General features: G+C 46.3%; 1 protein-coding gene across 1 annotated transcript in view; it reads left to right on the top strand.

Moving 5' to 3' along the window:
- Window positions 1–26,741, top strand: part of NR4A3 (nuclear receptor subfamily 4 group A member 3) — a 681,703-nt gene that overhangs the window by 152,522 nt on the left and 502,440 nt on the right. Inside the window, exon 2 of the mRNA XM_086966912.1 lies at window positions 6,944–7,797. Coding sequence (XP_086823038.1) covers window positions 6,946–7,797 — 852 coding nt within the window. The 5' untranslated portion in view covers window positions 6,944–6,945. The remainder of the gene's footprint in view (window positions 1–6,943; window positions 7,798–26,741) is intronic.

Raw genomic sequence — 26,741 nt, 5'->3', positions numbered from 1 at the left:
TACATATCGCATAGAATCACATAATTAAAGGAATTCAAAGTGACTAAAATATAAACGTATGTGATGGTTTAAGTTAACACCATTGTTGGACAGACTGATTCATTAGAATACATTCTGAGGCGACCAAGATATGGTTGACCTGTAACCCAATTCATTAGAATTAACGCTCGAAGCACCCCACTATCAATAAATTTACATGCTCTAACAGATACATCGCATGATATTAGGAATACGAACATGTGAGCCCAAGTAGCCCGAAACAATTATGTATAAATGGGCCACAACGCAGCATAAGTCCGACATTACATATTAAAATCGATATTTTAGGCAAGAGTCGACAAGATAGTATAACATCTTTATTTAGATATATAAAACATATCTTTAAAAGTTTTTACCAGCACATTAATACAATATTCCAGCTTTAAAAAGATTAAAAAATGAAAGAGAATAAAACAGAATACAATGTGGCTTTCTTATCAGTGCTTACTGCAGCATGTCAATTTAAAGGTTAGCACTCCCAGACAATGCCGGTGGGGTTAGGTACACATTATTCTGCGCAGTGGTCCAATTTTTCTAAAAGCCTGTAGGCATACTGAACGAATTTAGCCAATTTTATGTTTAAAACAGTGTTCTCTAAGGACAGAGCAGCAGTAATGGCATGTCTGCAAGTCCAAACTCCCAACCTGTTCTATTCCGGCCTGAGTAGGCGTCTGCGTTGGGACATGAGGAAGGGGCATGTACAGAGCACGTGCAAAAAGGTTTCATTAGCTGACCCGCACCCTCTGCACGTTTGATCAGTCCTTTTTTGGCGCCATACAGGCAGATTTTGTAGGAAGCGCCAATCTCCAAGTCTTAGGGCGATCAGGTGTCGCTTTAGATGATAAGGGAATGTTATGGAAAGATAATTGGCCGGATAAAGTCGTTTATAGGAGTTGGCTACTGCCCAAGCATGGCTGCGTTTCGCAAGGAGAGCTTTGTCCATGATCAGGGATTTCAGTCTTATAGCTTTTTTAATTGTATTTTTGAAGGCAGTCTGGCTTGGGTTGAGGGCCCAGAGATCCACAGCAGACGTTTGTTGGATGTAATCATTTAGGAGGCGACCATATGTTCCTCCCGGATTGCTCACACTAATTTCATTCCAGACCAAGAATTCCAAGGTGCCAGCTTCTGCCTTCCTTAATTTGTGGATCAGATTAAGATATGAGCCAACATCAGAGGATTCATAGTTAGTTAAGCCCAGCTCTAGTCTGACCTGTGCTGGCGAGGAGGAACTCGGCAGGTGGAGCAGTTTTTTGTAGAGTTTGGTTGTCAGTTTGTTTAGAGACTTGTTCATTTTTCTCTTGAAGATATCTATACCGTACGAAAGTGTGGGGCCGATCTTTGCTCTAAGCACTTCCAGTAAGGGCAAAACCGTAGGGCCTGAGAGTCTCCTCGATAGCTTAGCCAGGGATATCATTAACACTGTTGCCTTGGCTGCAATCACAGTACTCTGTTTGGTGAAACTGCCCCTGGAGTCCAAATGGACCCCATGGTATTTATACGATTGGCCGATTGAGATGCTTTCTTTGTTTATTGTCCAGCCTCCACCGCTGTAGCGTTTTTTTCCAAACGGGACAACCATAGTTTTTTTCATGTTTATTTCTAATTGGTTGTTGACCGAGAGTCAACAAGTTCTTAACGTTATACAGTATCATAAGTCAACCCGATTAAGTCATCTCATGAGTACCGTGTTCATATCACTATTGAATGATATTAACGTCTACGCGCTCCATGTGAGTCAGAGAAAGAGCAGTATGATGATCTATATCGGTATCACAGTGCGGCAAAAATCCAACACTACGAACCACATACACAAGCACAGTATCACAAGTCAACCCAAAAATATCTCATGGGTACCGTGTTCAAATTACTATCGAATGATGTCTACGCGCTCCAACAGATGCCTTGTATATTATTGTTTTCACAGACATATTATCCAGTGAAAAAGCAGTGCAGTGATATGTATCGGTATCACAATGCGGTACAAATCTGACACTACGAATAACCCCTCAAACAAAAGTCGTCAAGTATTCACGCCACACATATCGCAAGCCAACTCATTCACACCACACTTAGAGACCTACCTGGGAGAGTACTCCCTACACCGTCAGGTGGGTTTCGTATTCGTCATCAGCCGTGTTAATGTTACATGGCCTTTAAGTACCCGTTCGCGCCACAAAGTTTAATTGAAATAAACATAGGACAATGGTCGTCTCATAAACGGCCGCCATCTTTGAATAGTAAAATCGCGTTAAAAACGTACTGGTTATAGTAAAATATTTTGTCTTAATCGTTCCAGTATTCATTAAATTACTGCCATAAGTTCAACCCAAAGGCATAAAAGGAACCACCGGCATACACGTAATTCCAGATTCCTGACCTGAAAAGGAGATATCTGTCAGACTAAGCAATGAACATAAAGAAAAGACCACTAGCATATATCCAGTGGTTCAAAAAATCATAGACCATAGACATGGCAAAAAAAGAAGAGTAGGGAAAAGCAGGTAGGGGAGAAAATGCATCAAGGAGAAGAGAGTATATATCAGAACATAAGTGAAACATATAGGCAAATCGATTTGCCTATATGTTTCACTTATGTTAATGCAAATGCAGGGGGTACCACAGGTACCCCCTTGTGCACACCCCACCTCTCCTTCACTCCTGGGGCCCCCGAAGTTAAGACCACATGCCTTTCCATGGCGGCATCGCCGCCACGGAAAGGCATCTGTTTAGGCCAATCATAATATGGCTGGCGGTGTCTAATAGACACCGCCAGCCATATTAAACCTTTTCCGTCCCGGCCGCAAGGCGACCAGGGCGGAAAAGTGGGGGAAGTGTTTCCGTCCGCCGCGGTCCCCCGCCATTGTAATATGGCAGGGGAGGAAATAGGTGACAGACAGGATGGCGGACGGATGACACGGGGGGTATGCACTGCACTGAACAATGTAAATCAACCGCGGATGAATGACTCGCTCACCACACATTGCCAATTTAGGGGCCGATTAGGATCGCGGACGGATCGCCACCACCATGCAGGCAGTGGCGATCCGTCCGCCATCCTAATCGGCCCCTAAATTGGCAATGTGTGGTGAGCGAGTCATTCATCCACGGTTACAAAGTATGATGCGTGGGTGCGCACTACGAGTGCACGAGTTGAACAATAGGCGCCACAGTCTGGACAGCTTACCGAACGTCACAGATGAAAGCACAGTTGTTCGCACCTGGTTGATTTACATCGTTCAGTGCGTGAATAATTATTTATTGTTCTCTGTTCTTATCTTTTACAGAATACATTTTGATTACCTTTCAGAGCTTGCTGAGAAGGTATAACCGTAAGTTTGCGGTTGTTGTGTGACACCGGGACGGGTGCACCTTAGCGAGTGCATACCCCCCGTGTCATCGTTTGATCCTGAAGAAAGTCTCCCAAATATGCAGGTTGAGGCTGAAACATGTAGACCGTAATTTTGTCACACCCTTAGTTTTGTCACATATTGCAATTATTGGATCTCACAGGAAAAATTGCACCCGACAGGACATCCACCCTAATTCTATAAGCTTGCGTTATTATTCCAATACTAACATTTTAGGGATTAATAAAGGCAATTTTAAGTTTTTCACCACTTCTCACCTATGCACCACCAAAAAACCAGCTCCGCTGTAATCAGGCGTTGTAGCACACCCGAGAGGCATTCGGCCACTCGGGTGGGGACCCTATGATGAAGCATACCACCAACTAAGTGTGGTTTCTTTTCAAAATAAATGTTTATATCTTTTTCTCCTTTCATCCTATGCACCGCGTGCAACCGATGGAACAGCTCCCTTTTTTGATTGATTATGTTCTTGAGAGTGTTCAGAGTATCACAGTTGTTGGGTTTGAAAGGAAATGGAGGCATTTTGTTTAATTAGGGGTTTGTGAGAGGATGAGTCCTATATCTGTGATTAGAGAATTGTGCTAATCCCCCTATAGGGGTGTGGCTGCAGGAGAGGCGAGAAGAGACAGGAAGGGTGAAGTATTTTGCTATCAGGATGGGAGTAGGCAGAAAGCTGTTGCTAATTTTGAGGCAGGTTCTTTTCAGTTCAATCTAGAGGCTGGAGTGGTAAGAACTCTTTATGTATAGGGGCAGCTGCTGAGGCTGACAGGTTGACCTTTGGGTTGGGTGAAATGAGAGGGTTGAGTAGATGTGCATCAAGGAGTTGAGTAATACTTCAGTCCTGAGTTGGTTGGATAGTAACATGGTGGTCAGTGTGGTTTTGTGTTTGTTTCCTTTTAGGTTTCTTTTCGGGCCTGTGATTGGTGACTGTCTGGATCATCAGCCATTCTTTGGTGATATGGGCAGCCGCACAGGCAGATATGTGGCTATTTGAAAAGTCTCTAGTGTTGAGAGAGGATTTGTTTAATTTGAAATTGTGGGTGAAATGTGAATTGAATGGGGGATTTAGCTTTCCTGGATGGCTGAATTGCAAGGTAATCATCTGTCCGGACTTGTTTTTGATTCATTAGGGGGGAGATATGCCTAGTTCATTTAACTGGTCAGTTGCTCATTAAGACACATTGAATGTGTTTTTGAAAGTTTTGGAATGACATGTTTCTAATGTAGACAAAGTTGATGCAGCAGCATATGTTTCTGGGGCATTCACGCCCAACGCCATTAACAGGGCGAGGAGAAAGATTTAACTGTGAGATGCACATTATTTGCAAGTTGCAGGTTTTATGTATCATGCAGCACGAGTATACACTTCCGGTAGACTTCAATTGGTTTAGAGTGGGTGGGAGTAGAACTGTCTTCTATGAACAGCAACTTTATTTGTTATTTCCTAGTTGAGACATTTGAATTCAAGTTATATTTTTGATTCTAGGGTAGGTAGAATTCTTTACAGGCAGATTGCTGGTCGTGTGTTGAGAAAGAAAAAGAGGGTGCAAGAACACATCAAGGTTCGGTTTTCCTGGTTGGCAGGTAGAGGTTTTGTGGCACTAGTCCAAGGGTACTGAGGCATCCATCCCCAGGCTGGCCTTTTCAGAGGCAGGGAGGGAAAGAGAATTGTTAATATTGAAAAAGTCGATGTCAGTGGTAATAATGATACATTTATATTTATGAGCGTAATCGCTTCTCAATTATCGAATTCACCTGTCATGAACTCTCCGTCAACCCCGACTCAGAAATGCTTGGTCAGGTAGGCTCTGAGACCTAGGCCTGAGGTTACTGATTGACTGGTCACAGGCGGGGTCGCACCTAACTGGCAGACAAACTAGAAAACAGGAAACTCAGATAAATCCACAGATAGGTGCAGTGACACCACAATGGTCCAGGGAGATTGGCCCCAGTAAAGCACATGTGACCCGAGGGGTATGTGCATTCCCAAAAACACCAAAAAACTGATGCCACATTAAGTTAAGAACCCATAGCCATTCAGGACACAGTAAATACAGTAAACGTAGTGATCACACGCCCCTCATGTGGGACATCTGGACATGTTATTCACTTGCTCCCATTGTGTCTATGCAAGGCCGAGGACCACCCATTTTATTTCAGGAACCTTATTTATGACTCCAAAGGCAAGGCCCTCATTGTTTATCAAAAAAGATCGACAGAAATGCTATATGATATCCAAAAAAATGTATAAAACCTTGCTCAGATTGTACTTTGAGACAGTCCCCAGGCCTGCTTCTGTAACTGTACTCCCGGCAGAAGAGTTTAATTAAACCAACTGTTTTGCCAAAATTGTCTTGTTTTTGTTTTTTCGGGTATTTCATATTCAGGCAACAGAAGGTACTGGGAGCATTAGAGTGAGAGGATGTACTGGTTGCAAAAGGTGGGGCTGTTTGTGAAAAATAGTGTATATTTTGAATGAAGGTGTTTGTAGTCTGGGTGAGTTTGATTGTATTAGTGAGGTGGGGAATTTACGTTTCTATATGTAAGAAATTTAGCTTACGGTCCTGTCTTAATAAAGTGGGCTCTTTTCACTACACTACTCTCTGGTTTCTGCTTGCCTATCATTCACTTGAGGAAATCTTAATTTGAATTATTACATTCATACGTTTTCACTTACTTTTGCTAAGATCTTTATGGATCTTCTTTGTAAAAGGCCCCGTTAAATTGGTAATCATTTTTGTCACTCAGAAATGTTGAAAGTACTGTAAACTCCCATTTGCTCATTCTGAGGCACTGAAGTCAAGTGCAACATTTAAAAGGTGTGTTAATAAAATGTACGCCCAGCAACGCCTCTTGGTAGACTGTTAAGGACCCATTTGACAACAAAATCTTTACGCACAGGATTACTTGCTCGCATTGATGTAGTTTTAGAAATTTGAGAAATTAACATGCTACATTCACAGGACTAAGTATCCGTCCGTTTTCATGGTATGTATGGGCTGGAAACAGGTTTAATAATTTAACTTGGCATGGGATTTATGGAGGCATAGTATTACACCATTGGGTGTTACTAGTATTCATTGGCAATTTTGTGAATGTCCTGCATTCAAATCAAGTGACTTGCACGTGTAATTTTAACCTACATGGAGGCATGACTTAGTGACTCAAGCCCACAGTGTAAAATATTCTTGCAATGTATCAGAATTTGGCAAGAGAAAACGTAACTAGCTAATAATCATTCCAATGTATTAAATGATTTTACTTGTTTTTGATTTTGTTTTACAAAATGTATTTAAAACCACCCATACCAAGCACAAAATAACGTGACTAATGTAGTAATATCTTTGACTTTTTTGTATTTTTGTGATACTGAAATTCTCAGGCACTTATTTTGACTCAGCATGGTATATGCTGTATATAATCTTACATTAACGCATGTGTGTGGTTTGGCAATTAAATTAACTTGTTTCTTAAGTATTGTACATATCTCTAAATATTGGATATGTTGTAAATTACATATTTTCCATTTTTAGATATGCCCTGTGTGCAAGCAAAGTATAGCTCCTCACCACCAGGATCCAATTATGCAACTCAACCATATATGTATGAGTCCGACTTCAGCTCTGAGATCCCGAACCCAGATTATACAACATTTGGCATGGATTTAAGCAGTTCAGAGGTTACAGCAACAGCCACCACATCCCTACCTAGTTTCAGTACCTTCATGGAAGGTTACTCCGGAACATATGACTTCAAACCCTCTTGTTTGTACCAAATGCAGTCTTCAAGTCACAGACCCCTAATCAAAATGGAAGACACTTCTGTACATAGCTACCACCCCTCTATTTCAACAGAAACAGATGATACCATGCCCAGCACCTCAGTTTATTTTAAACGGTCCCCGCCCTCCACACCACCAACCCCTGGATTTTCAGCTGATCAAACGTCTATCTGGAATGAACCTCACTTACTGCCACACACGCAGACTAGTGTGGACACTAGCCATTTGATGGACGCCCCAGTTAAAGTGGCTCTACCACGATTTCAATTGTTCCAGTTTAAGCACTCTCCACCCCACACTCCAACTGCTGGATCCCACATGTGCTATGAACCGGCCCACAACTTGCCAATTGTTACTGAAAGATGCACTGGGCAGCCAGTTATGGAAACGTATTCCTTTCCTCTTCAATTGGCCAAAGGATCTGGTCTTTCCTTTACACCACTTGCACTAAATCAAGATCCAAGCTTGCAGGGAGACAGCGGCTTACCCTCACCTCAGAGCAGGAGTTCTTCATCTGGGGAGGGAACATGTGCTGTTTGTGGAGACAATGCAGCCTGCCAACACTACGGTGTCAGAACCTGCGAAGGATGTAAAGGTTTCTTTAAGGTAAGATGAGGACAGTCTGTAACAGTGAACTGAGGAAGCATTTGTTTCCGAATGGTATCAAGTTTTCAGAATTTTGTAGTAATAATACTAGCCCAACAAAATATTCATTAAAAAAAATCTACATGTTTTGAAGATGCCATATTCCATGAATGAGCTTCAGACGCTTCTCCAGATATATATTTCACAACAATTACACAAATATAAATATTTGTTATAAGGTTTTAGAAATATAAATATATGCACGTGTTGGCATACACTTGTATACACCATATAGGTTAATAATCTACCTGAAGATATGCAGATTAAACCCTACAACATTCCATTGCATGATTACAGTAAAATGGCTCATTCAGTTAGAACGTGCGTGCTGAACTTCAAAGTGCATGTAATTATTAAAACGTCATCATTCAATGCTTTTAGCGTTAAGAATAGTAATTGACCGTGAGATTGACTTGTAAATGTGAAAAAAGTTCTAAAATACAAAACTTATGTGCACTGATTTTCATCATCATTTGAACATGGAAAGGAATACATGGTACATGAATAAAGAACGATTTCCCCTCTGGGAGTTAAGCTGACAACAAAAGGTTTTTGCATTTGAAAGCCAGCGCATCTGACTTTGCAAATGCATATAATTAGTTTGCAATACACAGATGGGCACTGCCACTACAAATAGCAATGCCCACGGTACAATCTTTTGGAAGTGGCAAGAGAATGGGAGTGGAAAGTGGGGTATGGGATACATTGCCAATCTCTACTTCATTGACATTAATAAAGATGTTGATGTGTGCTCCACTGTCCATGCACATCCCTTTGTACATTGAAGGACTGGTCAATCCTTTGTTGGACCAAAGGCGAGGCTGCTCGGAATACACTGCACTGTGTTGCTATCTGGGTCTAAGTGAATCTGTCCCCTTAAGGAATCATATGATCAACGAACACACACGGCATGCAGAGAATTAATACTTCATCCGTGGTGTTCATCAGTATTAATATTGGATTGTTTTGCAGGACAACGAAAATAGTGTCAATTGTCGAATTTACGTTTCTAAATATTGTGAGAATGATATATTTGACCGAATTAATCAGACTGTGAAGATACCCTATTATCATGCAAATCTGGAAATACTCCTTCACGTAAATAGTATATTAAGGTGTCTCAAATATTCAATCAATATTATCTTTATTCAAAAAGAGATGTATCCATAAAAGTACATTTTAAAATCGCAAACAATGTTAAAACTGCCATTTCATGACAACCACGATAAAAAAATATAAAATATTTAATTAATCTATAATAAAACAATAACAATTATTCTAATCAATATCCATTGTTGACCGAGCCCGGGCAGCAATTTTCACGATCATACCCATATCAAAAATACTTTCGGCATCAGTGAGTTGGAGCAGCATACTATAGGCTTCTCTAAAATGAGGAATGGCAAGTTTCTTAATTAGAGGGAGTAAAACTCGTTTGGTATACAAATAATAAAAAGCACAAAATAACAGGAAATGTAACAAGGATTGTCCTGAGCTTCCGTCACAGGGGCATGGAGAAAACTCCAAATTTGCCTTGAATCCTAAAATGAAAGCCACAACAAATATTTTATAGTACCTGCCCTGAAGTGGAACAAAAGACTTCGATCCCATCGCCACAATCGATCTGGTGACTCCAATATTCTGTCCGCCTGTAAGGATTTGTATAAAGCTGCTTGAAGTTGTTTTTTATTTCTTGTATTTTTTATTTTTATTAAACAGAAGCATAGATCAATTCATTACATCAAGAACAATACAAATCCATTAATTATATATTTCTTTATATTAAATAAACTTTGTTATAAAACACAGGGATCGGTGTTAGCTTTGGTACTGTATTCCCAGGCCTTCCTTAAACACCAGTAAAGTGCGATGTGCCGGTAATACCTTTAAGAAGCAGCCTTCTAATATTTAAAAAGACATATTATTCAAAAATAGTGGCATCAATCGGCCGTGCCCGTCCCTGACCTAGATAAAGTGAGATATAACAGTATACACAAATACTGAAAGTGCACATTTCATATTTCTTGTTGATGCAGCAAACCGATGTTCAATAAAGTGCTTAAATTCATCTCCCACACCACCTACCAAGCAGTCATTTTCTATAATCAAAACATGCTCTAATTTTATCTTCTCTAATTTACTCTTAAATCCCTTTCTAATCGCTCCATATATGTCCAAACCCCTGCACACCTTTTAGTCGCTTCAATCCTCTGCATAGGCCTCTTCACATTTCCTTGTGCGAGTCATTTTATTATGACATTCTAAGTATGTAGGTACTCTAGTTATCCTCCAATTCTGCAGAACCAAGGATCGTGCCACTAAGGAGGCTATCACAATAAAATCTTTCCCCCCTTTTAATTTTGACGAAGTTTGCCTTGACAAACCAAAGAGCGCCACTGCGGCCTCCGGTGCTACTCAACACTGCAAGCCATTACTGAGAGCGCCAAATATTTTTTCACAGACTGGGCCAACATTGGGCTGGTGAAGCAATTATAGAGCCTGACTCCTGCTCTTATTTGCTGACAGCGAAAGCATCTATCTTCCAATTCAGGATACATTCTATAGAGGGCTTTAGGAGTATAATAAGCCATCCATCATGATAACAAAATTTACATTTGCAGTGTGAAGTTTGTTAATTATCCAGTCTGGTGTTCTACAGGCCAAGTTGTTATGGAACGATAAAATCAGGTACACTAAGGGGAATATTCACAAGAAACTATTGCCAAATTAACGGCACTTTATCGCAGCCAAAGTCATGATAAATTTACCCCACCATTCACAAGCAGGTGCTAACAGCCCAAAGCACCGGATCCTGCGATAGCAGCTGCAAAAAACATGGCCACAGAGGCCCCCCGCAACTATCGCTAATGAGATGCAGAGTAGGCATTCCCGAGCACAAAGCCGCAACACCACACCTCAACATTCACAACGACCAGACAGATCGTTGATAAGAACACAAAGCACGCGATAAGGCACGTTAGCAGCAGGGATTTTACACCTGCTCTGACCTGGTGTAAAGTCGGACGGCAGCCTGCACCACAATAGGAAGCCCAGCCCAGGGCGTCATTGGAAGGGCAAAAGATGCCATGGAGCAACTGATTATGCCCACCTCCATCACACCCAGGACACCCCCCCCCTCCCCGACCCCACCCACGGGAAGACATGCCACATCAGCTACACCTAAACATGTACCAAATAGTCCACCTGATGTCGCACAATCACAACTGGTGACATGCATGTGTCGACACAGAAATGACCATCACACATTCACTAATGAAGCTAACAAATAAACTTTATTGAAACAACACAAAAATCAAATTAAGACACATGGCGGCTCCCCTCAACACATTCCGTAGGTCACAGCCTACAAGACAAAAAACATGATGAGAAGGAGTGTCCTGCTCACATCAAAGGACAGAGAGAGAGCGAAGGAGAGAGAGAGAAGAAGAGAGGGGGAGAGAGAGAGAGAGAGAGAGAGAAGAAGAGATGGGGACAGGGGGAGAGAGAGAGAAGAAGAGAGGGGGAGAGAGGAGAAGAGAGGGGTAGAGAGAGAGAGAGAGAGAGAAGAAGAGAGGGGGGAGAGAGAGAGAGAGAAAACCCTGCTCACCCATGCCACACAGCTCACCTACTGCCACCGGTGTGTCTCCAACCACTTGCTGGTACATATAGCAGCACACCAGGTCCCACATCTGAGGCAAAACCGTCATCTGAAACAGATTCCAGAGACATGACGGGCACAGTACACACACTTGCACAAGACAACATCGCCCACCCGTCAATGCACACCCAGGCAGAGGCATCCCAGCCCCTCCCACCACCCATCGGAGCTTGCCAGCCCATGCACACCCAAGCCACACTGCTCACCTTCCGCCACCGGCGTGTAGACTGCAGGTCCCACCCCGTGCCGCTGCAAGCCACAAGGCCAGGGCCCGCAGACATGGCACTCTCCGCACCATGCATGCACGCTGTGCTGGCCACCAGGTAATACGTCTGGTGCTGGGACTATATTATCCATTGGCATGGTATGAACCATTGCACCCGGAAACCTCTCCGCCTGTACAGCCGCTCAGCTCAATGGGTGCCACTAACTCTGTGACCCTGGAAGGGGGCCACGTTGCGGTAGGCCCGCTCAGGACGCTGGTGCGGCCTACACCGGTCCAGCAAGGCACACAAATCCTGGGCAGTCCAGACCGCCAGGACGGGCCTTCATCGCAGGCTGCACACCCGCTCAGCAGCTCAAGGTGCCAATGACTCAGCGACCCTAAGTCACCGCCCCGTGGCGGAGTGCCTGTGCCGGCCGCAATGCAGTGTCTGCCACAAACCCTGTCCAACTCCAGTCAGCGTCCCGTGGCAGGGTGCCTGTGCAGGCCGCTACGCAGCAACTGCCACAAACCCAGTTCACGCCACGTGGTGGTAGGACCGTGCAGGCCGCAATGCAGCGTGTGCCACAAACCCTGTCCAACCCCAGTCAGCGCAACGTGGTGGCAGGCCCATGCCGGCCTCAAGGCCTCGGGTCCGCCATCCAGTCACCACTGGCAGAGGGTTATGTGACCTCGGCTGCCCCTTATATGTGCGAGGTCACATGGCCAGTGATGCCTGTGCTGGGTGGGTGTGGTGTGTGTGTAGACCTGCCCTCACGGAGTGGCTGTGACATGCTGACAACTAGACCAGTGACCTGCACATGACCAGCGAGTACGCCTGCGACTGGTAGCAACGAGGCCCCCCCTGGGATCGTGAGCGGAGTGGTCTGGCCTGCCGTACGCCGAAACAGGGCAGGGCTTGCAAAAATGACTTGTGGGCACTGGGCGTGGTTCAGGCCATTCTGGACAAGAAAGTGGCTGCTGTGTGTGTCCCTGTTGTGGTGTCCACGGGACCGGTGATACAAATTGCCATGTTGCACCCTCTGACTGCCATCCCACAGGATGTGCATCATTGACACAAGGGATATCACTGTCCCTACATTCATCCACACATACATACATGAATGAGGAAAGATATGACAAAGCAGTGTGTCACTGGATGTTTATTGCACATCCAGTGCTTTTCCGCAGCTGGAGCGGTACAGGGCACTGCCGAATACGCCACACTATGGGCCAGTGGAGGGCCAGCCTGAGTCCATCCGTGGAAGGCATGTACTGCGAAAGAGGAGGGGTGCAGTCCGCAGTCTGGTCGCTGTGTCATTGGTCATCAAACAGGATGTGGTGGGTCATGTCGCTGTCCAAGGTGAGTGCATCTGAGTGATTCGGGGGTCAGTGCAAGGTTATGAGGCTATGTGCGGGACCAACCAGGAACAGGCCAGGTGGTGGAAATGAATGCTACTGAGCCCTTCTGATCACAAGCCCATCCATGTCCTTTTCCCCGGATATGTTCCCTGCCCCACCCGGGGGGTTGCTGTACTAGCTGCGGCACTGACACCTCAGGTGGCGGAGGTGGTCTATCTGCCGCACTGTATGGCACTGACACCTCAGGTGACAGAGGTGGTCTATCTGCCGCACTATGTGTGGCACTGATACCTCAGGTGCCAGAGGTGGTCTATCAGGCACTATGTGTGGCACTGACACCTCAGGTGCCGGGGTGGTTAGGCCTGCCACACATGGAGGCACTGACAACTCAAGTGCCGGTGTGGTTAGGCCTGCCGCACAGGGAGGCATGGCCACACCAGGGGGCAGAGATGTGGATGGTGTGGGGGCAGCAGCATTCAACATCTCCACGCCTTGTGGCAGCAATGCCATGATGAGGATCTGTAGGGCATGGTAGACCCCAGCTACATTTCGCTGATGTTCAGCAGTGGCTGCCATCCTTTCCACCTCCATCCGCTCCACGTCCTCCATGAGCCTCCGCATCTGTGGCAGCTCACGGCTGGTATCGCTGGAGCCACTCTGAACGGACAGGTGTTCTTCTCTCCACGTCATGACTCCAGTGATGTCAGTCAGGGCTCGTTGGAAACATATGTCAAGGAGCACCGGGCGTGAACAGGTTTTAGTTTCTGGGGAAGAAGATGTGCTATCTCTGGTTGGATTGAACAGCAAATTAAAGTCTCCTCCAATGATTAGCAAACCTGGCACAAGATTGAGGAGATGAACCTGCAATTCATGGAAAAAAGAAGGGGTGTCAGCATTAAGACCATAAATTCCAACCAGTGTGATCTTGCGCCCCAAAGGGTCCCTGCGACTATGACATATCTGCCCTCTTTGTCAATGATGCTGTGGGACAGAGAAAACGGTACACGCTTGTGGATAAGTATGGCTACCCCTCTGGAATATCTGCTGTAATGGGAGAAGTAGCGGTGAACACCCCGGCTCCTAGCAACATGTGTAGTGTCAGTGGGGGACAAATGAGTCTCCTGTAGAAAGACTATATTAATCCTGTGCCTGGCTATGTAGTTAAGGACTGGTTTACATTTTTTCGAATTGTTCAGTCCCCGAACATTCCAGGACATCAACAATAGCTCGGAAGGGCCGAGCTGTAAATCTAACATGGCCATATAGGCGTCAATGACAAAAGTGACCTATACAATGAGCAGCTCTCTTCACGCTCCATGGGTCGACAAATGATGCAACAAGCAAAAATTAAACAATACCAAACAACCCCACCCACCTCCCAACCTCTTATAAACCCCTAAGAGGAAAACCCAACGCAATTTGGTAGTGGAACGAAGCGATATACATGGCATTGATACGTTGCGTACATATTCCACTGCATCAAAAAATCCTGCAAAAACCAAGACATCAGAGGCATCCGCCATGGGGGGCAGCAACGCCACGACAATCGGGCAAATCAATCTGAATAAACATGAATGAACCAGTCCTGAATTCAGTCAAGCAACCCCAAAGCTGATAATACAGATAACATGTTGGAGTGTCAGCCAGGAACCGGGTCAGAGAATATTTCAACGTTGTGTTGGGAATCACTCTGCTCCGGGGAGGGCATTCTGGTATCGGTGTTTGAGTGAGAACCCTGCTTTTTATAGTTCTGACAAAACTCCTGCGCCTCCGTGGGGGTGTCAAAAATTCGAAATCTGCTGGCTACTTCAACCCTGAGGCGTGCTGGGTAGAGCATACCGTATTTAAGGCCAAAGTTTCTCAAGGTGGCTTTAACTCCAGTGTATTTCCGTTGCGCCTCTTGCACCATGAGGGTGAAGTCTGGATAGAAGGACAGAGCGCTACCCTGCCACTGGACCTCTCCTTTTCCATGCGCAGCACGAAGGGCAGAGTCACGGTCGCAGAAATTCATAATCCTAGCAATTATGGGACGTGGAGGTAGACCCGGCCGAGGGCGAGGACCTAGGGATCTATGGGCCCGCTCCACCACAAAACCCTGTGTGAATAGTTCCCTGCCAAACAGTTCGAGGAGGAGATTTTCGACGAACTCGTCCATTCGTCCAGTTTGGGTCATCTCTGCCATGCCAAGAATGCGGATGTTGTTGCGTAGGCCACGTGCTCTAGGTCTTCATTTTGATGGCCACTTCCTTCGGGATTTTTTCGGCACGTTCTAGACGCTTCAACGACTTGGTAGCCGCATCCTCTATGTCAGAGACTCAGGATTCAACAACGTCCAGTCGCTGGTCATGGGCCTGCACTTTAGACCCCTTGTCAGCCAGCTTTTGCTCCAGGGTGTCAAATCTGCTGTTAAGCGCCTTGAAGCCGGCCCTCATCTCACCCATCATGGCTGTGACCAGGGAGGTAGTATCTTCACAAACGGAGGGATCCATCGCGCCCGATAAAGAACCGCGGGGGGGCTTCCGTAGCAAGCAGGGAGGTCTTATCGAAGCTGACCTTGCGTTGATTTGGGTCTCTTTTCCCTATGTTGGTGGTTGGAAAGCAGGGAGTATCAGAGTAACCGCAGCAAAGTGATGAGCACCAGGAGGAAGGCTGTTAGAAACAGGGATTCCCGGTAGGCTAGGGCATGCGCCAGAGCTAGGCAGAATCCCCCGGTCTAGTCAGGGCGAGAGAGCTACACCCTGAGGATAACCCCTGCTCACCCCCTTGGTAGCTTGGCACAAGCAATCAGGCCTATCCCAGAGGCAATGTGTAAAGCCTTTGCGCAACACACACACACAGCGGCGACACACCAGGCACACTACAATAGAGACTCTACACAAGGTTATATAAAAATAGCCTTTGTATTATAAAAACACATTAGAATCACAGACATATACACTGGACATTATTTACAGGGGATTATGTACAAGGCAGCGCCAATTGGGTCGCTGCCAGAACCATCACCAATCATAAACAGTAAATGTGAAACTACCATTCCCTACTGATAAAATAATGAAGCTAGCAACACTGCGATTAGCGTAAACCACATTAGGCGTAAAACCTGTTAGCATTAGGCATACCCCCGATAGGCATAAATACCACTATGCATAACATTAGACCCACTCATATTACCATTGGGCATAATCACATGAGGCATCTCATTAGACTTAAAAGCATTAAGTTAAATGAGCATTATAAGATTAGTCCTGGATCACATTAGCATGAGTCCATTAGCTCAGGCATAGCAAGAAACCATCATCATCAGTGTAAAAACATGAGGCTTACTCATATGGGCATAGATCGTGAGGGTGAGGCAGCTCATTACTATCGTAAAAGCATTAAGCATAAAAACCTCAGACATAGCAACACATTGGATATCATAACCTCATAAGTCACAATGGGCCTAAATTCAGTGAATGCAAGACCACCAGTAATAAGCGGATGGCAGCGGATTGCCACTGGCCTAGTAATGACCTCTGCTTTGTCTAAGGTCTAGAGCACAGCTTTCCAAACTTTTCATGCTCGTGACACACCTTTTTGTGAATTTTTTTTCAGGGACACGGTAACGCGAGCGAGCGCAGCGAGCTAGCCCGAACCGCCCACAACCCCACACACAACCCACACACACAACTCCACACACACACACAACCCCACACACACAACCCCCCACACACACACATACAACCCCACACACAAACCCACACACACAACCCCACACACACAACCCCACCCCCCCACACACAAACAAAACTATTTGTGTACGAAGAAGATAAATCTCCTACACCCCAATGTCATTACACTTTATTGCATCCTAATAAATAATACGGTTAAGTACGTGCTGCAGAGATCAAATAAACAGAGGGTTGATATGTTGTTGTTCAAGCCAGTACAGGAATAAACAAAAGGACAACTGCTACATATTTTTACCGTTTATCTGTATACTTCCCAAATATAAATAGAAAGCAGTTAGTTTAAATGTGTTCTATCCATGACTAATACAAACAAACAGAAATTGCACGTTATGATTGACTACATTTTAAAATACGATTTTGTATCCAGTTAATATGTCATGGACAAGATCCCGGCCTTTGCAGTCTCTTGAAATAACAAGGAATGGCCTGTAATTTACTCTTGGAAAGCCAGTGGTGTGAACTCGAAGCAGCATGCATGACTCACCCGAGTGCTGCCAGGTCTGCAGTTAGAGCGGTGTCCGAGCACACGGCCAGCCACAGGCAGGCAGCTCTCCTCAAGAGTTTCAAGCCGCAGTGTCCCCTTCAGCCTGCGATGAGGATTAAACATTTTCCCCAAATGGGTTTTTAAGCTCCTCTTCTGTTTGTCCTGTCCAGGGCTCAAACAAGATAGATCGCCAGTGTTGCCGCAGACAGCGCCCCACCCTCTCGGCCAAGTGAAATTATTGTCTCCGAGATTACAGTAATTACAACCGCAGCGTGAGCTCCAAACACACGCTAAATGAAACATCAGCACGTCAATGGGCAGGTAAACAGCTCATTATTAAACCCCCGGGCAGCCCTAACAAGCGCGACACACCTACGCATGGGGCGCGACACAGTAACGTGTCGCGCCACACAGTTTGGAAAGCTGTGGTCTAGATCATCATATAACACTGGTGCTAGGCCACACATGAGTATAAAGCCCCCTTTTGCAAAAGATACTTATGAGGCACAATGGCAAGCAGGGCATCATCTTCAAACCAAACCACCCCTCCGCGCAGGCATGAGCATAACTTCACAGCAGGACAGATCCGGTCCTCCAAGCCCCTCGGGACACACTTAGCGTCCTGGTAGGCCTCTTAGTAAAAGAGTCATCGGTACCATGGTCTATGTGACAGCCAAAGTACTTGCCCGTGGAGCCCCCTCTGGAACTCTAGAAGTAAAGAAAATGCCTCCCCAGTGCAGCTGTCCGCTTCTGCCGCCCAGCTGAGATCAAGGTGAGCCCCACGGCACCCACGTTGCAGCTGCCCACTGTCCTGCGGGGCAGCTGGGCAGAGTACTACCAGTTCTGCCAAGTTGAAGCCCCTCTCTGGGACTCTGAACTTAAAAATAGGCCCAAACGTTGCAGCCACCCGCTCCTGCGGTGCCACTGTGTGCCCACGCAGCAATACCCACGCAGGAGCCCTCCTCTAGGGCTAGAAAGTACACCAAGTTGGAGTCCCCCTCTCGGTGCAGCTGCCCTCTCAGGTGGGGCAGCTGTGCAGAGCGATAACGCGGGCCCTCTTGGTGCCCCTCCCTGCACCTGCGGTATTCCCCAGAGCTCCTCACTCACCGGGGATTCTTCCTGCTTCCGGACTCCGCTCAGCACCGGGGCTCACGCTGCGAGGCTCTCTCCAAACCACTGGAGCCCCGAACACCAGCCTCCAGGTTTCCCCTTTCTTCACCCGGGCCCCTCCTGGGACCCAGGACGGCAATGAGGATCCTGCGCTGTTCCGGGCGGCTTCCCCCAAGCCAGGGGGAGGCGGAAATGGAGCCCGCGTGGTCTTGTCCCCGCCGGCCCCGGCCACAACCAGGTGCGGGTTTTTCACTATTGGTTCTCCTCTACATTAGGCGCCAATCACAGCGCGGCTGTCCCCGATGTCACAGGGGGAAGCCCTCGCTGTCCTTTACGCGGCTCCCGGGCTAGTGGCGGTGAATTTCCTCTTGGGGCAATGAGGGGTAGGCTCTCTCCTTAGTTAAAGTATAGCGTGTGGTGGCCACCCGTGAACAGCGTCCATGTAGAGGTGGCAATAACAGGGATACAAATGCGAGGTGGGCTCTCGCTCAATGGCTGGCAGCACAGGGGGAATCCCACATGCTGGGATTCCCTTGCAGCACGTCTGCAGCACGGCGCTGCTGGATCAACGCTTCTTCTTTTAGGGGATTCAGAAAAGGGGGTGGTGATGGACAGAGTATCTGAATTAAGCAGAACATTCCTACCCAGTCAACAGATCAGGGATTGATCCATCACCGTTTTTTAGCTCACTGCACCATCCCAGCTCAGAACCAGGCTACATGCAAATTAGTCTGTCCCTGGCCCAGTGCATCATAGGAACAGAGCAGACTAAACTACCAAGCCAATTCTTTTACTGGAAAGGAAACAAGCTTCCGGGGACCGGTTTCTGGCATTATAGCCGTCTTCGGCCCGGCTTGCTTGAATCCTGATGGTGCAGTGAGCAAGGGACTCATGTCTGAGCATACCCTTCCACGCTTATGGTGGACAAAACGATTCAGAAAAGGGGGTGGTGATGGACAGAGTATCTGAGTTAAGCAGAACACTCCTACCCAGTCAACAGATCAGGGCTTGATCCATCACCGTTTTTTAGCTCACTGCACCATCCCAGCTCAGAACCTGGCTACATGCAAATTAGTCTGTCCCTGGCCCAGTGCATCATGGGAACAGGGCAGACCAAACTACCAAGCCAATTCTTTTACTGGAAAGGAAACAAGCTTCCGGGGACCGGTTTCTGGCATTACAGCCGTCTTTGGCCCGGCATGCTTGAATCCTGATGGTGCAGTGAGCAAGGGACTCATGTCTGAGCATACCCTTCCACGCTTATGGTGGACAAAACGATTCAGAAAAGGGGGTGGTGATGGACAGAGTATCTGAATTAAGCAGAAGACTCCTACCTAGTCAGCAGATCAGGGCTTGATCCATCACCGTTTTTTAGCTCACTGCACCATCCCAGCTCAGAACCTGGCTACATGCAAATTAGTCTGTCCCTGGCCCAGTGCATCATGGGAACAGGGCAGACCAAACTACCAAGCCAATTCTTTTACTGGAAAGGAAACAAGCTTCCGGGGACTGGTTTCTGGCATTTCAGCAGTCTTCGGCCCGGCTTGCTTGAATCCTGATGGTGCAGTGAGCAAGGGACTCATGTCTGAGCATACCCTTCCACGCTTATGGTGGACAAACCGATTCAGAAAAGGGGGTGGTGATGGACAGAGTATCTGAATTAAGCAGAGCACTCCTACCCAGTCAACAGATCAGGGCTTGATCGTTCACAGTTTTTTAGCTCACTGCACCATCCCAGCTCAGAACCTGGCTACATGCAAATTAGTCTGTCCCTGGCCCAGTGCATCATAGGAACAGGGCAGACCAAACTACCAAGCCAATTCTTTTACTGGAAAGGAAACAAGCTTCCGGGGACCGGTTTCTGCCATTACAGCCGTCTTCGGCCCGGCTTGCTTGAATCCTGATGGTGCAGTGAGCAAGGAACTCATGTCTGAGCATACCCTTCCACGCTTATGGTGGACAAAACGATTCAGAAAAGGGGGTGGTGATGGACAGAGTATCTGAATTAAGCAGAACACTCCTACCCAGTCAACAGATCAGGGCTTGATCCATCACCGTTTTGTAGCTCACTGCACCATCCCAGCTCAGAACCTGGCTACATGCAAATTAGTCTGTCCCTGGCCCAGTGCATCATGGGAACAGGGCAGACCAAACTACCAAGCCAATTCTTTTACTGGAAAGGAAACAAGCTTCCGGGGACCGGTTTCTGGCATTACAGCCATCTGCAGCCCGGCTTGCTTGAATCCTGATGGTGCAGTGAGCAAGGGATTCATGTCTGAGCATATCCTTCCACGCTTATGGTGGACAAAACGATTCAGAAAAGGGGGTGGTGATGGACAGAGTATCTGAATTAAGCAGAACACTCCTACCCAGTCAACAGATCAGGGCTTGATCCATCACTGTTTTTTAGCTCACTGCACCATCCCAGCTCAGAACCTGGCTACATGCAAGGGACAAACTAATTTGCATGTAGCCAGGTTCTGAGCTGGGATGGTGCAGTGAGCTAAAAAACGGTGATGGATCAAGCCCTGATCTTTGGACTGGGTAAGAGTGGTCTGCTTAATTCAGACACTCTGTTCATCACCACCCCTTTTTCTGAATCATTTTGTCCACCATAAGCGTGGAAGGGTATACTCAGATGTGAGTCCCTTGCTCATTGCGCTATCAGGATTCAAGCAAGCCGGGCCGACGATGGCTGAAATGCCAGAAACCGGTCCCCGGAAGCTTGTTTCCTTCCCAGTATAAGAATTGGCTTGGTAGTTTGGTTTGCCCTTTTCCCATCATGCACTGGGACAGGAACAGACTAATTTGCATGTAGCCAGGTTCTGAGCTGGGATGGTGCAGTGAGCTAAAAAACGGTGATGGATCAAGCCCTGATCTTTGGACTGGGTAAGAGTGGTCTGCTTAATTCAGACACTCTGTTCATCACCACCCCCTTTTCTGAATCATTTTGTCCACCATAAGCGTGGAAGGCAATACTCAGATGTGAGTCCCTTGCTCATTGCACCATCAGGATTCAAGCAAGCCGGGCCTGAAGGACTGGGCTATTCTAAGGCCCAGCGGTGCCAGGGAACAACACCTGAAACCTTCGTGGGTTACCTGTTCCGGTGTACAAATCACAGAGACACGGGACACTTCCTTCGGCGTCAAAGATCAGCGTTTATTTACTGCAGGGATACAGAAATCGCAAGAAGTACACAACGTGTAGGTTCTGAGAGACTGCTTCGAATGGCAAAAGTGGGTCGCTCCTTTTATACACATTTTCGTCATTGCACAACATGGCGAACAAAAAGTTACAACTCAGTTCCCGCATTAAACTTCAAAAGGGTTGCTTTTATGTATTCAGGAGCCCGGAACATAATTACAGTAACATCGCCGGTTCCCAACTGTAAAAGTACGTTATCTCACCATTAGGCACATTCCATTCTGGCTGTAAACGAACTAAGAGAAAAGACAGAAACAGGTGCAAGAAAGGCAAAGACAGACAACAGATTGAAAAGAGTGTAGGGGGCAATATCGGAAACACGATTGCAGGATCAAAGGATTCGTGCCTAATGCATGCACGGCTGAAACAATAGACCAGCACGGCAAGATGAGCATCGAGCCATCTGCCTTTGCTGTGTCATCCCCCTCGTCATAAAGACACCCTCAAAGGAACATGTGTCTTCCGCAAGAGCTTGGGAATCCCAGGGTCACGAAGCGGACAGTGTCCGTTCGCTGACTACTTGAGGGCAAGAAACAAAATGGATGCTGTATCTAAAATGGAACCCGTGGGTTCAGATGGAGAAACCCACGAATAAGACGAACGGTGCAAAGCAGTGTAGCGAAAACGCATACACCCACTAAACTCGTCATTTGCGGTTCATAGATACCAAACTCGTCCATATTCGAACAAGTCGAAAACGTCATTACAATTCTCACTGAACCTCAGACGCTCCTTTTGCCCTCATGTAGGCAAGCACTAGTCGATATCAGAATCAATCTCGATATTCATCAGATCGTTCAGATGTTGCTGCAACATTATTCTATCCATCAATGCTTCTTTGGTAACAGATGGCCGTCTTATACATGTTGTAGCGCAGAGGCCACATAAGGCAGGACCACACTGCACGCAAAGACAACACGTGAACAGAAACGCCATAACAACTCCTAAGATCATCAGAATCTTCCAACCCCACGTCGACATCAAGCCCCAAAACCATCCTAGTAGCGTCCAATCACCTACGTCCACGTGCATGGACTCGGAGATCGTATGCAACTTTGAGATGGCTTGATATACAGTTGGAGCGTTGTCAGGAATGAAAATACAGCAACTCAAATTGATCACCTTGCATACACCACCTCTATCTGCAAGAACAACGTCTAGAACCATACGGTTCTGCAACGTCATAAGTCTATCCGCCTGAAGCTGTGCTGTCAGATTTCCAAGAGCACTTGCAGTTATGTTAGCAGTCGATTCTGCCACACGAGTCAACTGTCTCAGGTTCCTACTATTAACCATAGGTCCCCAAAACGGCAAGAAACCCTTAAAGAAGTCTCCTGCTTCTTGACCGGCAGTGTCCTCTTTGCTAATAACGCCTCTCACAACTCTAGTCTTGTGATAGTCCGAGGCAACTGTGAAAGTTGGTGGCAAAAGATTCGCAATATAACAGGTGCCCGAGAAGTCACGGGGCAACCACGTATATGCGCGATCATAACATACAAAGTAGGTACCCTTGGCAGTCAGGAAAACAGGGAAAGAGAGCATTGGTAAAACATACGTTTCAGTACAAGCACTCTTCCCAAGCTGAGCTCTCAGATTTCGACCAAGACCTTGCAAACAGAAATTACCGAGGTGGGGTACGATCCAGATCAGGGACGAGCTGTTAAGCTGTCTATCACCCACTGACATACTATACTCCGCCTCACTCAGATCCTTGTTTGCTTGCACCTCTTCCTTCGAAATGAGCGATGCATCAAAAATATCTCTATCTAAATCAGCAATCGCTATTGCCAAAGTCTTGTGGTACGGGCCGGGACCAAGGTCTGCAGAGCGTGGCTCTCGATGGGGGTAGGAATCTAGTGCACTACGGAACATAGTTTGGAATGCTCGAGCTGACCCCTGGGAGCTATAACGAAGAACCAAATACGGAATACCCTTATCCATGGTATGTGGCATTAACCCACACACCCAACAGTTAGTAGTATTCATCACCAACTGATGCTGATGTAGGAGCTGGACAAAGGAGTTGTTCATGAATTCCGCACGTCTAACCTGTTCATGTTGGGGCAGAGGATGAAAAGAATGTGGAGAAACAGTGAGAATAGAATTCAGTTTAGGAGAAGAAGTAGGTGAAGTGGAAGGCAAAAACGACTGTATTCCAAAATACACTCCACCCACCAGTAGTATTGAAACAGTCAGAAACAGCAGGAAGACCTGAAACAGAAAGCATTTTGTTCGTACAACCTTATGCAATTTTGATCTTTGCGCCGACATCCTCTCTATTTCCGACAGCTTAGAGAACTCCATCCTCTAAAGACCGTCCGTAACGTTCTTGACGCACTTCGTTCTGAGTAGCGATTATCAATTCCCAGGAGTTCCCAGGAATCGACAAAAGTAACCGACCTAGTGTCAGGAACCTGCTAAACAGAAGGTAGTACCCGCACGGCCCTACGGTCAACCAGGATGAAAGGTTTTCTTAAACAAACATTCAATTTAATACAAGTCTCCTAGCTGTGCAAGAAGAGGATTACACGTGAAAAAGAACTCAATAACCAATAAAAAATGCAATTGTTCATAATGTTTTGTAGCAACAGTAGGGGGGTAATATAAATTCAAAAACGAAAAAGGGATTCTTTATTAGTCTTTGTCACGTGAACGAAGAAAATATCGACTCCTTCCAGGTCGAGTCTGCTCTTCAAATAATTGTTCAGATTGCAAAAACAGTGTTCGATCGATCAGATGACAGTTCAGACCTTGAATTCTCCAATGCTGACGATTCAACAGATGTATCTGGCGGCGCTAAATTATCTCCTACAGGTTGAGCATCACTAAACGGCACAAAACGCAGAGGGGTCTCAGTCTCCGTGCGGCGATTCCAGTTCTGACCCAATTGTCTGCTGGCAAAGGGATTGGGACTTTCTTGGTATGGGTGGCATGCACCCAATTCTTTCTACCTTCCAACCGAACTGCAGTCCTTGTCGCCAGCAGGACTTGAAAGGGTCCCACAAATCTTGGCTCGAGATTACGCTTTCTCCCAAAGTTGCGGGTGACTACCCAGTCACCCGGTTGGAGCCGATGTCCAGGACCCTCTGTATGTGCCGGTAGAGCTTCAAAAACCTGTTGATGAATTAACCTCAATTTAGCAGTCAGATCATAAAGATAATCAATCAACATTGGATATTCGAGACTATCAAATGCCTTCGGCCTCGGAACTCCCCAAATGTTCGCAGGACGACCGAACACAATCTCATATGGGCTAAGCCCTACTCGAGAGTGCACAGTCGCCCTGGTCGACAAGAGAGCTAGAGGCAGGGCATCGGGCCATGACAGACCAGTCGTAGCTTGAATCTTAGCAAGTTTCAGTTTCAGAGTGCCATTGTACCCTTCCACTAAACCTGCTGACTGAGGATGATAGGCGCTATGGAATTTCTGTTGTATTCCAAGGCCCTTACACACACTCTTCATCACACTTCCCACAAACTCACTTCCGTTATCCGACCATACAATCCGTGGCATTCCATACCGAGGAAAGTATTCCTTCAGTAAGACTTTTGCTGTGGACAGGGCAGTATTATCTTTAAGAGGATAGGCCTCAATCCATCTGGAGAACGCGCAAACCACAACCAAAACATATTTCAGGTTTTTTGCATCTCTCCATATGGATGAAGTCCAATTGGATGACTTCAACGGGACATGTAGGAGGAGCAAAATGACCAGGTGGAGTGGGGGTGCACTTGCCAGGATTATACATCATACATACCATACAATTCTTAACCACTCTCTCAGCACACTTAGCAATACCATTATTCTTCCATATAGGAGACAACAACTTACATATACCTTTTGCGCTAATATGTGCCAAGCCGTGAGCCACAGTCACAACGGCTAGCACATATGCATCCGGTAACATCCACCTCTGACATTCTGACAAATCAACCCAACATCCATGCGCGTCTAACTTTCCCGTGCTTTCTTTCCACTTAGTCTTTTCAATCTCAGTAGCCTCATTCTGAATCGCTTTCACGCTCTCAACAGTGTCCTCACACATACCAGTCTCCGTCGGCCACCTCACTGAACTCGTAACGTACATTCGGGTTGCAAGATTCTTAGCTGTTTCTTTAGCAATCTCATCCGCAAACGCATTACCCCGACCAACATCATCCGTAACCTTTCGGTGCGCGCTGCATTTAATGATTGCCACCTGCTTAGGCAATGTAAGTGCGTCCAAAAGATCGTTCACGAGCTGTCCGTGTTGGATCTTCGTACCATGCGATGTCATAAATCCTCTTTCTCTCCACAATCGACCAAAGCTATGTGCAACGCCAAATGCATATTGACTATCAGTAAACACATTCACTCGCTTTCCTTCAGACAAAATACACGCTCTTGTTAACGCAATCAACTCTGCCGCTTGCGCTGAATTCTGACTCAATCTCGCAGTCTCCACAACCGTACTCAACGTCACCACAGCATACGCAGTCGTCACATCACCATTCGGCAACTTAAAACATGAACCATCAACATACAAAGTACCATCAGGATCTGCCAATGGAGTGTTTTTTAGGTCAACACGGCCCTTCGTTTCTTCTTCAGTTCTTAGATAACAATCATGTGGTGGTACATCATCTGATTCCATATTAATCGGCAACAAGGTTGCCAAATTCAGCACATTACAACGCTTTATTTGTATATGACTTGCCAAAAGTGTCAACTCGTAACCAGACAACCTTGCGCTCGTCAAATGTTGAGTTTTCGTTCGGTTCAAGAGAGTGTCAACTGCATGCGGAACCATCACCGTAAGCATATTATCCATGACCAGGCCTGCAGATTGCCGGATGGACACCGCAGCTGCCGCTGTCGCTCTTAGACAACTCGGCAATGCTCTAGCTACTGGGTCCAAGGTCGAGGAAAAATATGCACATGGACGCTGCTTACCGCCAAATTGTTGCGTCAAGACACTTAACGCTCAACCTTCCCTCTCGTGAACGTATAGTGTAAACGGCTTACTGTAGTCAGGGGTACCTAACACAGGAGCCGAACACAACGCATCACGCAATTCAGAAAAACTTTGCTGACACTCTTTCGTTTATGGCAAAGGAGTCGGAACATCCTTGCACGTAAGAGCTAACAATGGCTTCGCTAGCAATGAAAAATTT

Source organism: Lissotriton vulgaris, chromosome 4_1, assembly GCF_964263255.1.
Source record: "Lissotriton vulgaris chromosome 4_1, aLisVul1.2, whole genome shotgun sequence".
NCBI classification, from domain to species: Eukaryota; Metazoa; Chordata; class Amphibia; order Caudata; family Salamandridae; genus Lissotriton; species Lissotriton vulgaris.
Note: the sequence above shows the minus strand (reverse complement) of the source record. Positions and strands in the feature narration are given on the sequence as shown.